The 15712-nt window shown below is 49.6% G+C and overlaps 2 protein-coding genes across 2 annotated transcripts in view; one reads left to right on the top strand and one right to left on the bottom strand.

Moving 5' to 3' along the window:
• Positions 1-144: 144 nt before the first annotated feature.
• SLC35G2 (solute carrier family 35 member G2) lies at positions 145-6982 on the bottom strand. The gene is made up of 3 exons (XM_036388461.2): positions 6463-6982; positions 2603-2670; positions 145-1892 (listed from the first exon to the last, which is right to left on the bottom strand). Exon 3 carries the CDS (start codon positions 1868-1870, stop codon positions 641-643), a length of 1230 nt encoding a protein of 409 aa, XP_036244354.1. The 5' UTR covers positions 1871-1892; positions 2603-2670; positions 6463-6982; the 3' UTR covers positions 145-640.
• Positions 6983-7473: 491 nt separating this feature from the next.
• STAG1 (stromal antigen 1) overlaps positions 7474-15712 on the top strand; it is a 154075-nt gene continuing 145836 nt past the window's right edge. The window contains exon 1 of the mRNA XM_036389252.2: positions 7474-7529. The gene's annotated coding sequence lies outside the window, so the exon portion shown is untranslated. The remainder of the gene's footprint in view (positions 7530-15712) is intronic.

The following is a 15712-nucleotide window of genomic DNA, read 5'->3' as shown; positions in this document are numbered from 1 at the left end:
GCTTCAGGGCTAGATCTTTAGTCTGTCATGGACCTTATAGTTCCTGGGGACTTGTCACAGCTGTGACACAACTGGAAATTCAGCTTTTGAGGCTCACTTTCCCCCATGGAACATGTGGGCTTCCTGCATTGTTTCAGCCAGAAATTTAGCCACAAAGCACAAAAAGCTTTACTGACTTCTTTATACACACAGGAAATGCAAGTTTTAGCCACAGAGATTTAGCATTGCTCCATTTAGAATATGACAGCCAAAGCTTAAGAAGCATTACAGAGGAAATGACAATTTGGTTTGACCGTTTTAATTGTTTTGCTGCTCATCTTCCTACTACCACAGCACACATGAATGAGAGTCACTTTTGAGTCCCTCTGTATTGCTTTATCCAGAGAAGGTCAAGAAGAGCTTGGCCCACATTTCAGTGGGCCAGGCTGTGCTGGCTGTGCTACTCTTCTGGGTACGACGGAATGGTTGTGTGCAGCAGAACAAATCCACCTGTCACAGGAGCCTGGAAATACCAACATTGCTACATCAGCTGAGAGGTGAAATGGTAGAGAGAGGGTCTGGCCACTAGGCTTGGACACTGGAGTTGAAAGGAGTCACTTCCACATGGTCACAGCCAGAATGAGACATTGAAAACAGACATTCATTTACTAGGCAAATCCACAATCTCCTGATAATCTTGCCTTCTTAATTCCTTCCAGGAAAGCTTATAACATGCAAGGAAAAAAACACTCACCAAAATAAGCACTGCCCCAACTAGATCACAAGTGCCTGGGAAGCTGTGCAGCACAAGCAGCTGCAGGACCATGGCAATGACAATCTCCAGGTGCTGCACAGTGCTCACCAGAGCGGGGTGGAACTTGCCCAGGGCATGGTAGACCCCCAGGAAGGCTGCAGTGGAGCACAGGCAGATGGCAAGGAGATAGCTCCAGGTTTCCCCATCCAGTGGGACGATTGGCTCCTGGAGCAGGAACATGGTGGACACTCCCCACACTGTTCCCGTCCAGCTGAAAGTGAACAGCGCTGTCCACATGCTGATGTTGTCTTTGATGGACCTGTAGATTATCATGGAGAGGGCAGTGGTCAGACCAGCCATGACTGTCATGGTATAGCCAAAAGCTTCTTTCCAGGTGCTCAGCAAAGAGTTTTCCTCCTTAATAATGTTGGGGATCATGACCAGACAAACCCCGCACACACTGCCCATGACAGTGAGCACGTCTATATAAGCCATTCCTTCATCTATGAGTAAAAAAGCCAGAATGGCACTGAACACTGTGGTGGTGGCCCTCCACATGATGGTCCCATTGCTGGGGGGCACTATGGAGAAGGAGGTGTAGGCACAGGTGATGGAGATGACATTGCAGACCCCATAGAGGAAGAGCCGGAGCCTGTAGCCTTTGGGGCCGAAGGGAGGCTCGTGGTGGTAGCACACAGCAATGAGGGACAGCACCTGCAGCACCGAGCGGATGAAAATCAGCTCCAGAGATGGCACTTTGGAACGGTCAGAAATTAACCTTGTGATCAGAGCCACACATCCGTGAGCCACGGCAGACCCAAAAAGGACTGCCCACGTTTTCCTGGACTGCAGTACATTTCCTTCAGGAAAGTGCTGGGATTGTCCAGCCTCATCAGGTTTTGGCAGTTGTGCTGGCTTGGTGTCTATTGTACCAAAAAAAGTGTGTTCTCTCTTTTTTCCATCACTCAGTAATCTTCTCTTAGGATTATCCTCCATAAATACTCCAGTATCTTCATGGCCATCCTCACATCCCTCTTCTCCTGGCTGGGGATAATGAGAGGTGTATTTCACTGTTACTGTGTTGGGATGAATTTTCACTCGCTTTTTTACTGGGTATTTTTGGGAAGACGTATCCATTTCCTTAGAGAAATGCCCTGGTCTGAAGAAAAATAATGGAGAGACACCGTTGTTTAATGAATAGGAAAAGATTCATGGATGTAAGCGCTTTTAGTGTTTACAAGCTATTTTTATCAACCAAATACAAGTACTAGCAGCCCGTTCTTGGTTTTGCTTTAATTTTTTACTGAGTTACTGCTAAATACCTTTGATGGCTGGGCCATTTGGATCTCCTTAAAAGTCAACCACAGCACTTCACTTTAGTCACTAATTTTTGAGAATAAGATATTTTGTCATTATGCATGGTATACATAATGAATTCTAGTATATTTTAATAAGAAAGTTCTCTTGCTAAGCTTTTTACCCTGTGGTTATGCATTATTGTTAATGGCTTGCCAGTGTTACAGGAGATTACAGGAGAGATTTGGCTGAAGGAGATGACAGAGTAACCCAGGGAAATAGGGAGCACGCCCGGGCAAGTCAGCAGTTTGCATATGGGTAACAACAAATCTTTGAACGCAACCGTGACAGTGTTAAACCCTTCTGTCTCCTCGGGAAGGGCCATTTCCCACTACACAAACAGTGCCTGTGATTCCTGCGGGGTGGGGCAGTTGTTCAATAAAGGCAGGGGTACCGTCATTGAAATGACTGCTCTCACACCATCTGTGCAGAGCCTTCCAGGAGGCAGCAGGAGCAAGGAAACTTTCCCTGCATTCTCTTCACTCCAGCAAATAAAACCTGTGCAGACCTTACCTGTGACATTCGACTCCAAGGCAGAGGGGGAAAACACCTCTTCATCACCTACATCTTCGATGGGCTATCTAGACAGAAACAACAGTTGCTCTCAGGTACCAGCCGGGAAGGTTACAAACATCTCAGCACAGAAAGTAAAACCCAAGGGAGGCTCAAAGCCCAAACCACTTTAGATGGAGAGAAAGCAATCAGTGGCATCCTGTCAAAACCACTCCTCAGCCATCTCCCGGAATTACTGAGGGAGCTGATCCAAAGAACAAGTGGTGGCTTGTGAGCATAAGGTTCCTGCAGCTCTACAAAAGCCAATCCAGCCTCCCGTGCCTGCTGTGCTGCCCCAGGGGCTGCAGAGGAGAGGAAGCCCGGGGGGACCCATCCTCCCTGCCCGGAGCTCCCTGCTCTGGAGCCGAGCTCCGGCAGCGGCAGCAGCTTGGCCTCTGCGCTGGCCCCGCAGGATGGGACAGACACTCCTTGTCCCCAGGGGGGACAGCAGCGTCCCTGGGGGTCCTGGTGCAGCGAGACCACAGCTGCTGGACAATGGGCTGAAGGGCAGGAAAGCAGATTGGCAGGGAGAACACGGGTCTAAAGGCGGGCGGTAGTTCCTCACAGAAACACTGAAAATACCGCGGCCAGGTTCAGCCTTGGCATTTTCTGTGCTTGTGATCTGTGACAGCCAAGCACTGCCTGCGGCTCTGGCAAATTAATTTACATGAGAATGGGACAGTCTGCCTTTTTCCTCACAGGCTGAGTGTTCATTAACCCCCTGCTACACCCAACTGAGCTGCAGCCGACTCCCTGCTCTCCTCGTGGGGGACACGGGCGGGCACCAGTCCCAGCTCGGGGGGAAGCAGCAGCACCAGTTTGGACCTGCACAAGTACCAGGGCTGAGGACCCTCTCGAGTCCCCCTGTCTCTCAGGAGGCCTTGTCCAGCACTGCTGATCACGTTTTTGTGCTGCAGCCCCAAGGCCAGAGCCCCCCCAGCACGGTGAAGAGCATTCCGAGTGTCCATGGGCAGCTTGCTGGGCAAGGAACCTGGGAACGAGGAGATGAACGCCAGCGAGAGTAAACAGAGCTGGGTACCAGCTGTGCTAGCGGGCACTTCAAACAACACATCAACATTTACCAACACCTGCCAGAAATCTGCCCCAGGCTCACCTGCTACCTTCACTTTCCCTTCAGTTAAACCATTCATTTCCGAATTTTAACATGCAAATGCGAACCGCACCGAGTGAGCCCAGGAAGGCAGTGATTTTCACCTGCACAGCTTTTCCTACCTAGCATTTCATTGTGTTACAATCCACAGTTTTGCCTTGAAGCCTTAAAAAATTTAAGACTTTCTTGCTTTAAGGCACAACATACTGGATCGTGAATAAAATAATTGGGAGGAAAAGAAGACAAAAGCAGACAACAGGAATTATTATTAGATTGACAGCAGGCCACTGGGTCATTAATTAATTTATTTCAAACTCATTAATTTCCTTAAGAAACAGCTGAGTAAATACTGCAACTGTTCCTGAAAACAAAACCAAAACAGCTCAATTGTTACTATGAGCATACAACAGTAACTTTCTTGGTTCCTGGCTTTAGATTACATTTTCTTTCAACAAATAGTTGCAAATTCAACATAACAGTTTCGAATGTGGCACTGGACCTGTGCAATGTATTCAGGGATCTCTCTGGAGGAAAACAATAGATGGTGAGCGTGTAGCTCAAAATGGCTGTTCTGCACAGGGCTGCTCAGCTGGGAACCAGAACACTTGGGAGTCTGGAAAGTGGAAGGGCAAACACGTGTGAAAGGCAGGAGATGGGAACTAATAAAGAACAAAAAAATAAATAACAGGAATGTTTAGCCCAAATTTTCATTTTCCCAACTGAATACTGAGTGTATGACAAATGTGATGCCAACCCTCCCACAGTACATTTGTTTGTAGTCTTTGGTGACCTCACTTTTCTTAACCAGTGAGATTTTCTATGGAGACTGAGTTTAGGGCATATCCCAGATCCATTATGTGTGTCCCTGACACAAATTTAAAATAGACAGAAATCAGCACAGCCTATACAGACAACTTGCTGCTTTTCTTTCTGCCCATGCCTTTTGTGGAAACGACATGAACTTTTTATTTTTCCTTCATATCTAGAAACTTAACATGGCTTATTTGCATTTTCTATTAAAAACACAAGTTTAATAAACCTGATTAATATTAATAACTTGATTTCAAATCAAGTTTAATACAAGGCTGAAGATGAAGCACTATGCAAAAATTCTCAAGTTATATAACAAACATTCCTAATTCAGCCTGGGACACCCATTTAAATTACCAGCTCATTGAAATCCCTGACTGGAAAGTGTGAACCCTGTTTTCCCTAGGGGAACAAATAACAAATGGAGATGACATAAATGGCACAGATCATTGATAGAATACAAACCATGATTTCTTTTAGAAGAAAAAGACTGAATACTCCCCTCCTTCCCTCAACTCCTGCAAGTGCTGGTTAGCCAGGAAGAAATGGGTGATTAGCTGCCCCCTGACTGCAGGGGGTAGGAGCCTGAACTCTCCTCCTGTGCCTGAAGGAATGAGGGCTTTGAGGTCTGGTGATTATAACCACCAATCTCGAATAAACTCACAAAAAAACCCCTCTCATCTTCTGCCAGATTGGTTAAAGTCATTCAGGCTACTGAAGTGTTATTATGAAAGACTCACAGATGTGGCAATTCCAGCCAGGGATATGGAGTTGGGAATAAGTCAGCTACCCCTGCTTTCTGAAAGACAGGCTCCATAGGAATGCTCCTTTGCCTCTTGTGTGGAAAATTCCCCAATCCTGAACAGATCAGGCTGAAACTACCAGAGGGCTGTGAGCAGTCTCTACAGGATAACTACAGACTGACGATTCTCCCTGAACATCACACAATGAAAGACCCACCCACGCCTGGAAACCCACCGAACTGACTGAACTCGTGCCACCTTCTCTAAGCACATGTGTGCACTGACTTCTCAGCATAAGGGATTTTCTTTTGATTCCTAATCAGGTGCAGGAAAATCTCCTGAAGTCCTGTTTCAGCATCATTAAACCACCTGGAGATTCTTAGGTGTTTCATACTTCAGGCAACTGCACATGCCAAGGGATCTACAGTCAGGTGGTGTACAAGTACCTTTATCTTTTTAGCCAGATTGACATAGATCAATTTAATTAAAAATACATTCCAAGGAACACAAGTCTTTATTAAAATTTAATGAATAGCAAAAGGTATTTAAGAAAATGAAGAAGCAATTACATGAAAGGAGTTTTTAGCACTTAAGCACAAGAGCAAGCATTATACACAAAGCAACAAACCAGTATCCCACTTCAAATTGAGTTACATCCAGCAGCACTGCCTGAAGGAAGAGCCAGTACAACCTTCACTGAATACAAATACAAACCCTACACTGAAGTCCCACGAGTTGTCAGTACATTTCTGATAATATTTTGCTACCCAAAAATCAATCTCTATTTGTGCTAGCTCACTGAAGCAACCTCATTTGATGGGACATACCTTTAATTCTCCTTGCTTTCTCTATACCATTGCAGAATATAGGCTCCATTTGCAGCCATTTCCATGAAAAAGTATTATTTTCTAATTTCTCCATTCATGCCTGTTGCAGCTCCTACCTCTGCAGCAGCAACACTTGCATCAAGTGATTTTGAGAGAACAGCCACTTTGCCTGCAAACTTCCCATTCCAAAAACCCTTATCTGAACAAACCCCTTCAGATAGCAGTTCCAGGCACAGGGGAAAGAACAGAGAATACACTAACACTGAATTATAGTCCCCTACAGCACAGGAAAACAGCTCAGTTAGATGTAAGAAAGGTTTTAAGACGTACATTACAATGGGGTGAAGCACGAGACGGCACCTTCGGTCCATGACAGCAGATGACAGGTCGAGATTAGAGATCCCTCACTCACTGCTTTGGATCCTCTCCCAACAATCTGCACCCCCCGTTAGCCAGCGGGGCGTGCAGGAGCGGACAGTCGCCTGCAAAGCGACCGAGCTCGGGAGCGCTGCGAGGAGGGCGGCACCAATCGCGATGGCAACTGTCGCCGACAAGAGGGCACTCGTCAGAGGACGCGGGGCGTCTCCATGGGAACCCCGGAGCGGCTGCAGGAAAGCCCCTCCGGGCAGCAGCGGGCGGAGGGCGGTGGCTGCCCGGGCTCGGTCCCCGCCGTGCCGCGCCCTCCGCGACCGCCCCCTGCCATGGCGGAGAGCGCCGGCCCCGCTGGGCCCCAGACACATCACTGCCACCGCCCTGGCGCCGGGGGCGCGCCCGCCGAGGCACGGCCGCGGGCTGGGAAGGCGCTCCGGCCAGGCTGGGCCCTCACCCCTGTTCTTTCGCGACAGTCATGACCCCCTTCCCCCGCCCGTGTCTCTGTCCCCGCCGCTTCACTGGGCCCGAGTCTGTGCCCCGCCCCCGCCCTGTCGTGACAGACACCCCCTCGGCCGGTGCCCGTGTCTCCGCCGGCTCTGTCGCGACTGTCGGCCCCCCCCCGCCCCCGGGCGGTGTATGCGGGCACGCGGCGCACGCGCGGCCGTTTCCGCGCGAAAGACGTTTTCCCGCGTGCCGCGCGCGCCGGGGCGGGGCCGCTTCCCCTCCTTCCCGCCCCTTCCTCTGCGCGCGGCGCGGTCGCGCGGCGGCGCGGGGCCGGGCACGCGCGGTGCGGCGGCGCGGGCGGCAGGGGGCGCTGCGCGCCCGGCGCGCGGGGCGGCTGCGCCGTGGCGGGTCGGAAATGCCGCCAGGTGGCGGTTTAGGATCGCGGCCCCGCTGAGCCCCGCGCGGGCCCCGCCAGCGCCGCCGCCCCGGCCCCGGCCCGCGCCCGCCGGACCCCGCGCGCCGCCGCCGCTCCCGCAGCGCTCCCGGGGCGCTCCCGGGGCGCCGCCGCGGCGCGGCCCGAGGTGAGCGCGGCGCGCGGGGAGGGAGCGCGCGGGAGGCGCCGATCCAAGATGGAGGCGCGAGGGGCGGGGGCAGCGGGGCCGGGGCCGCTCGCTCGCTCGCTCGGTCTCCGTGGCGGCCGGGCCGGGAGCGGGCGCTGCCCGTGCGAGGAGAGAGGAGAAGGGGAGGGGAGGGAAGAGGAGGCGGCGCGGGGCGGGGCGGCTCCTGCCGGAGCAACGGGTCCCCCGGGCGCGGCGCTCTTCGCCGCCATCTCATTGTCCCCGCCGGGGCTTTGCCGGGGGCGCGGGGCCGAGCCGGGCCGGCCTCCCCCGCCGCCGGGCCTGCGCCCCGCTCCGGGTGGTGGCGGCCGCGGCGGGCCTGTGGGGGCGACGGGGGATGCTCGGGCGGAGCGGGGGTGGCGCTTCCGCCGCGCGGGACTCGGTGGCGGCGGCCCCCGGCCGGCCCCGGGCGGCGGCGGAGGAGGGAAAGTTCCGGGAGCCGGTGGGCGGCCCGACCCGCCTTTGGCCCGGCCCGGCCCGGCCCGGCCCGCCGCCGGGACCCAGCCCACGGGAGCGCCCGGGCCCCCCGAGGGCCTGGCCGGGATCCAGGGGGGCCAGGCCGGGGTGCAGTCCCGGGGCCGGGGACCCCCACCCGCCGCTCCTGTTGCTCATCCCCGAGTTTCCAGTGCGGTGGCACCGGGGCGAGCGGCGCCCCATGGCTGGCCCGGGGGACAGAACCGTGTCACGCAGCCGTGAGGCTGCCCTGTGCTTTAAATGGGAAAAGCAGCGCGCCGAGCCCCGGGGATGGCGGGAGCGGAGCCGGGATCCAGCGATCCACGGCTCCGGGAGCAGCCAAGTGCAGGCAATGCCTTGTGGCCGGGGCTGCGAGCGGGAGAGAGGCACAAAACCGGGCTGGGGTCCTGCTCTGTTGGGCTCAGACACAGCAAAGGTTCTGCTCCGAGCAGTGGAAGGCTCCGGTGCTGGGTGCTGGTCACTTGGCCCATCCTGGTTGGTGGTGGACAGCTGCACTCTGCTTTCCCTGTCTTCCTGGGATGGAACAGGGAGTGTGAGCAGTGGCTGGGAGGAAGCGTGACTTGGGAGAAAGAAAATAGTTGTAGTATCCATGGAGAAACTTAAAGGGACATGACTGCCAATACCAGTGTCAAAAACTTAGTTTCTGGGAAGACAGTGTGAGTTTAATTAAACTGAATTGAGCTGCTTTGTAAGTATTGATTATTGCAGTTGCATTTCACACAATTTTGTAGCTGTGTAGAGTTAGTCTAGTGAAAGCATCTATTGTTTAGGTCGCTGAGGAATGAAAAACCTTCTCCAGATCACACCACCAATGCAACTGTTATTAAACTGTGTCCTGTGTTTGGTGGGATAGATGACAATAATGTCTGGGTTCAGTAACTTTTCCATCTTATTACACTAGTGAAAAAGGAGAGGTGTGAGAGAAGGATCCATGCAAATTCTTTGGATCCAGAGCAGTTTGGTCTTGCCTAGTGCTCTAGCAGGGTTATTTGATGAGTGTTTGTACAGTGTAACCCATCCACCCCTGAAGAAATCACTGGGCCACAAGGCAGTGTGCAGGTTGTCTGTCAGAAGGTGTTCTGACCATGTGAAGAAGTTCTTCCTATGACAGAATTAGAAGCCAGTTTATTCTTTATTTATGGTTTTTTTTTTTATTATTATTTCTGACTCAACTGTGATGACTTTTTGTTGGAAAGCCTGAGAAAATACACGTAGGGGTGCAGAGGGTTTTGAAATGACACACTAACCCGTGATGCAGCAGGATTTCCTTGTGAGCAGGAGCTGACTTCAGGGTTGTGATTAATCTGAGAGGATGTAACTGTTACTGGCTGCTCAATAGAGACCGTGCAGTTGAAATTCTGTGTTGCTGCTGCTGATGGACACACGGATTTACATCAGTGAGAGTGGGTAGTGGGAATGAAGCTTTTCTGAAGCTGGGTGAACAATTAATGCCAGTTCTGGAGGTTCAGAGCACTTCATCCATCTAGAGCCCCTGTGTCCAGGGGACTGCAGCCCACAGCCTCTGGCGCTTCCTAACATTTCACAAAGCGCTGGAGTTGACTGGTTCACTGAGGGACAGCATTTCTGGCCAAATGTCCCCCCCAGGATGCGGTTGTCTAAAGTTGTGAGGGCACCTGGAACCCTGCTGCTGGAGCTATGTGCCTGGGGTCTCTGAGCTTGTCGCCTCCTGTCCCTGTCCACAGCCTGCCCTTCGTGTTGTGCAGACTTGGACGTGACTTCTTCTGCAACTGCAGTCACCTTAGGAGAGTTGAGAAGGTTTGTGAACAATATTATAGCTCATACTTGGATGCAACGACAAAATTTGTTCCTTGGGGTAGTCAGAAACTCAATAAGTGAATGTTTTTCATTTGAAAGAACAAAATGAACCTCGAGTTTGTGCTGGTGACTGTGGAATCTCTTGTTTCTTTCTCTTGGTTGTAAAGACATGCCCTGGTACAAGTTGGCTAAATACTAGTAATTTAAATAACATTTTAGTGGGCAAGTGAGCCCATAGAAGTGTAAGGATGCAGTGAGAGAAATGCTGAATTGTGATGACTTTCTAAGAAGAGTCTTTTCAGTGGGACGAGAACATGCCTTTATGGTAATATTGTGGTTTGTTTGCTGGTAACATGCACAAAAGCTTCTCACACCCTGCTGAGAATTCCAGAGTGCCAGATCTGTAATTACCACAAGACACACTGAAAGAGGCAAACTCTGCTGAAGTTGTGCAGGAATGTTAAAGCCAGAATTCAGCTGCAGCGCCGCTGAATGGGTCATTGGCCTCTCTGGGACCTCCCGGTGCTGCACCTTGGAGTTCTGGGATGAGGCTCTGGCTTCTGGTGCTTGGAGTCAGACCCAGAAGGTGATGCTGAACCTGGTGCCAAGATAAGGAAGTGCCTTATCTCAATCTGCTGTGTTGACTTCAGGACTTAAAATGCCAGCCCATGTCTGCAAGATACTTCCTGCGTTCTTTAAGGTTTTGGGGTTTACTTGTAGTCACTCTCATTCATCAGGGGAGTTCTGAAACTCCAGTTGCAGATTGTCATCTCTGGCTTGCAATGCCACTGTGTCCGCTCATTTGGCTAAAACCAGAAAGGACTAGAGTTGGTTTTTGTTCTTGGAGAAGAAAGGGAAATCCTACAAGGTTTTGAGTTCATGAGCAGATAATTGTTTTGTTGTTTCTACCCACGGCATCCAGGGATATGCAGTATTTTGCTTTTCCATGCTGATGTAGTTTTGTTGGTTTGGGTGTTAAATATGTGATCAGAACACAGAAACCTATTTCTTTGTTCCCTTGGAAAAGATGTGGTTTAGAGAGTGTTACTATGACCTCTTGCAACTTTTCAGTCCAAAAAACACTTTCAAAAATAAGTGTTGTTTTGTGAAGGTGCACTCCGATCTTTTTTAAAGGCAGACCTCACCTTCGGGGTTAAGGGGAGGGACTGCAGAGGGAATGTTGTCCTTAGTTGTGATTTTGTAGCAACGTGCTAATTTAATTTCTGACATGTCCTGTTGGAAGTCTGACTGTAGGCAGTGGTTGCAGCACTTGGCAGCTGGTGTGTCACTGAGAGAATACCCAGGAGCTCAGGTGCTCTCCCTGTGGTTTGAAGGATCCCTGCTTCTGGCCTTGCCAGCTTTGCCACATTTCCTCATTTGCATCCCTGCAGGCATTTTATAGTTTGGAAAATGCTTTTAAATAATAAGAGTGTGCTTGAGATAGCAGGATGCCTCCCAAGAAGAGATCTGTCAGGGCCCAAAGTGTCACCTGTGTCCTGTTCTGAGCTGTAGGTGTGACATGAACTTGGTAAATTTGGTTACTCTGCCTTAATTTTGGAATATCTGGGGAGAAAATGCCTATTTATAAATGCAGGTAATTCCATATGAGGTACAAGGAGTGCAGATAGAAGGTTTTTCATGCCTTCAGGCCCAGACTTTGGTGGGTGCTGCTCTCTGTGCCCAGAGCTGGGAGCACTGGCTGGCCAAAGCTACCGGCACCTGGTCCCTGACCTGCTGCTTATCCTGCCCAGAGGGAATTTGGGTCTTAAAAAACACAAAAAGGCTGCATATGGTGTGGTGGGACAGGCTCTCAGCCACAGTTGTCAGCATTATTAGACATGAGAGTGGGAGTGTGTTGTGAGCTCCAGTCACACGGTTATTAATAATTTCACAATTAGGAGCAGAAGGTGGAATTCTTAAGCCTGTCCCCCCTTCAGCTGAAGGACAGGTTGTTTCAGGTGGCTCCCAAAAGTAATGTTTTACTAGAAAGCAGCGTGAGGGAACATCCAGCCAGTTGTGTTCCTTGCTGTGCAAGGTTTCAGCAGCAGATATGTTACTTATTCTAAAAATAAATCTAGTGAGTTTATATTCTGTAGCTCTACAAATAGCAGGCTTGTATTATATTGGCAGATTAGCTGAATGAGAACAGTGTTGACAGATTCAGCTCATAGGAGAAAGGTATTTCTTTGGAGAGTTACTTAGGGATTATCCTGTGTGTCAGAAATGTTTCTAAATGTCAACAATTTTTCTAAAATAAAATAATAAAAATCAAAACAATTAATCTTGAATACATTTTTAAGTATTAAAGCCTACCATGTGGAGGTGTTTTTTGAAACCAAAATCCAATAACAAGCTGAGAATCTGTTTACTCTCCCCCCGTGAGGGTTTCTCTCTCTCCTTTTAGGGTTAGAATCCCCAAGGACCTGGAAGATACCAACATGTTTGTGTTTATAAGTGGAAAATGAAACTTCATTTGCCAAAGGGTAATGAATTCCACCTTAAGTGCATGCTCAGTGTGCCAGTTTTGCATTGTTAATTTCTGGATCTGTTCATTAAGACCACATGAGCTGGTTGCTGCCAGTGCAATGGCTCAGGATGGTTGAGCTGCTCTGCCAGGCTGCCTCAGCTGAGAGGAATCTGTGTCTCCTCAGCTGTACAGCTCTCCCTTCCCTTTGTGCTGCTGCTGCTTTGACCTTCCCTGGAGCTGAATTCCCTACCTGGAATTTCAAACTGCTCTGCTTGGGAGGGAGGTTTTTCTGCCCTAGTGCGTGAATCCAGTCAGGCTGTCAGAGTCAGGAGGTGATAGAGCTGATGCAAGGTCAGTGGCAGGAATACTTTTGAGGAAAAATGGTCCTGGAGATGGGGATCCTTCAGCTGAGAGGTTCAGGTTGGCTCAGCTGTGTGTGCCCAGCTGTGCTGGCTGTGGGTGTTCAGCTTGGAGCCCATTGCTCCGTGCACAGCTGGGATTCTGTGGGTGACCCTGACCCTCCCTGAGTGTCCCTGCCAGCTCTGCTGTCTGCAGCTGTGTTCGTGCTTCCCTTCCTCAGGCTGCTCCTGCCCTGCCACAGTAGCCTGGTGCCATCAGCACCTTGCTGGCATTCTGTTCTGGATGGAAGAGTCCCAGGGTGGCCTCCAGCTCACACTCATGGTGTCATGGTGTTGTTTGGGTTGGAAGGGACCTTACAGATCACGCTGGGGACTCCTGGTGCCCTTCGTTCCTTGGGCTCCCCTGGGGCCTCCTGTGGAGTCAGAGATGAGCCCTTGGTTTGCTCTTTGTCTCCTGTCCCTTCACCAGGTAACCTGTCCGTGCGAGGGCTCTTGTTGCCATGGCAGCCTGATTTCTTTAAGGGCCTTTTCTGAAGAATCTTGTTAAATGTCTCTTGGAAATTAAAGCAGCCTTTGTCAAGTACAGTCCACTGGTGTAAGGGAGGGCCTTGTGAGAAATCCTGTAGATTTGTGGAACTTGACTTTCTTATACAAAAGGAAGGTTGATTTCCCTGTCTGAATGCTGTAGTTTATTTAGTTGCCTGCAGATCTATTTTCTAGAATGGTTTCTACTAAACTAGGCTCACTAGACTAACAGAGTGTTAGGTGAGAGAGTAAACATAACTATAAGTTATGTTCAAGAGTAAGCACTGCTTCAAGCAGTAGAATTTTATTTTGAAGGCTGCTTTTTTCTTGTTCACTTATGTGGCTTCTTTGGTGTCTGATAGTTTTGTTTTTCCCACGTCCTTACTTTAATACGACATTGCTTGTGGGAGAGGAATTAAACATCTCTCTTCTAAGAAATTAATATTTTTAACAATAGAGAGGTACTTACATATTTTGGGATCTCTGTTTTCCTGAGTTCAGTGGAAATGGGTCCATGCACTGATAATTATTGATAGTGGAGATGGAGAAAAGGACAGAGAAAAGGAATATACACAGAGTACTCTCCTGTGGGCCTGTTTCTGTTTGCTACTGGGCTGAAACAAACTCAAACAAATGGTTGCAGTGATACTGTAAAACAAATAAAACAAATAATGCAGCACAAGGAGCGCGACTCAGCACTGCACAGATCGTCCTTGCACACAGAGCTGAGACTGGAGGGGCTGCCTTGCCTTTGGCTGCCTCCAAACTGTGCTCAGCCATCTGTAACCTTTGTGCCCCTGCTCCACAAAGTGCTCTGGGAATGGCAGTGAGAGTGCAGGAGAGCTCCAGTTTTGGGTATTCTGCCCTTTGAGGCTCAGATCCTGGCTTGTTTATTCTTCACCTCCTTTCAGTTCCACAATCCCAGTGTTTTCCTTAAGCTCTTCGATGCTTTTTCTGTTTTAGCACTAGCCGATTGTTCTGCTTGTATTTACATAAATCAAATAGAATTCACCTATAATGTGTCCTTTCCCATCCTTTGAGAAGGGTCAGTGCAGCTGATCAGAAGAAATGGCATCATTTCTCTGGGTTTGTGCATCTGTTTTGCTTCCCAAGTCAGAGGAGTGATTTTTTTTTTCTTTCTTTTTTTTAATATCTTTTGTTTCTGTAAGCTCCATTAGCAACAGTTTTCTCTGACAAAGCAGTAAGATGAAACTGAATTTTAATTCCTGTTTCAAAATGGTCTGGGGAAATTTTGAATACTAATTATTGTGCTATTGTGCAAGATACTGGACATGCTCAGAACCTAGAGAGGTGTGTTTTGATATTGAGCTGTTACACCTAATTTTCTTCCCAAGAGGAACCAGAGAAGCTGCTTGTTTTTGCTTTGCAAGGGAAAGTCTTTACACACTCAAGCTCATGTTGGTGGAACTACAAAGCACCAGCATCAAGGTCAGAAAGCACTGGAGTGGGGGCTTATGTAAATCCTATTGCTCGACTAGGTGATGAATTTTCTTGTCTTGGAGGTAAATGTTTTTGAATGCCAGAGCCATTAGAGCTGGGAGGACAAGCCTTTCCCATTGGTATGCCTCACTTTTCTGATTTCTCATTGCTGGTTGTTGCTTCAGAGCTGCTGGTGTCCTGGTGGAAAGCTGAGAAGGAAAGACAGGGGCTGAGAGATGAGGCTGAGGGATAGGAATCAAGGGAAGCAAAGTGTCACCTTTGAGGGGTGCAGGGAGGAGTTGCCACTTGTAGCTGCCATTATTCCCTGGACATTTTGTTTCCCCAAGGCAAGTGTATTGTTACAAAACTGCTAAGGCATGAATGCGTATCCTTTTCTAAACTTTTAGAATATTTTCTTGGTGATCTCTGCCACAGAGAATTGCCAGGCCTTTTGCAAGAGTGTGCCATTCATCAGCATCATCCATAGCATTTGTGCAGGACTTGGAGCCCCTGTGCCATGGCAGGAGGTGCCCACCAGCATTTTCTGCAGTAAATTCTGAGCTATTGGCAGGGTATGTCACTGGCGGAGTTTTATTGTGAAATTCACAGCTGAGAATAACCTTTCACATCTTCCTCGCCCATAAATTTTTGGCAGTCAGCTCCTTTGTTGTCTGTCCCTCAAAGAACTTCCTTGACCCAGAGCCATGCTTTGATAACACCCACAGCCAGGGCTGGGCTATTGTGTCTGCCTCTGTCCTCCAGGGCACGTGTTGCTCCTCTTTGTAACTCGTGCTTGCATTCATGCCCATGTCAAGAGAGAATGACTTGGTGTGGCAGTGGTCACAAAAAGCATTCAGCATGTGGGACAGTCAGCTCTGATTTGTAGTTCCCCAGTTCTGATCTCTTCACCCACAGGCCTGGTCAATGACAAGCAGCAGCAGCAGCCCTGTGAAGTGTCACAGAGTGCCACTGCAGTTATTTATGCTGCTGGAATCCTGAGCCTGTGTGCAGGTTCACTGGTGCTGGCAGAAGTGAGCCTGACACAGGGAAGAGCTGCTGGAACTGAGCTGTCATGGAACAATTACATAATTAAAGAGCATGGGAAT

This window comes from Molothrus ater, chromosome 10, assembly GCF_012460135.2.
Source record: "Molothrus ater isolate BHLD 08-10-18 breed brown headed cowbird chromosome 10, BPBGC_Mater_1.1, whole genome shotgun sequence".
Lineage (NCBI taxonomy): Eukaryota > Metazoa > Chordata > Aves > Passeriformes > Icteridae > Molothrus > Molothrus ater.
Note: the sequence above shows the minus strand (reverse complement) of the source record. Positions and strands in the feature narration are given on the sequence as shown.

Bases quoted from the DNA above. Each gene is read 5' to 3' on its own strand.
- SLC35G2 (XM_036388461.2), bottom strand. From the start codon at position 1,870: ATGGATACGTCTTCCCAAAAATACCCAGTAAAAAAGCGAGTGAAAATT.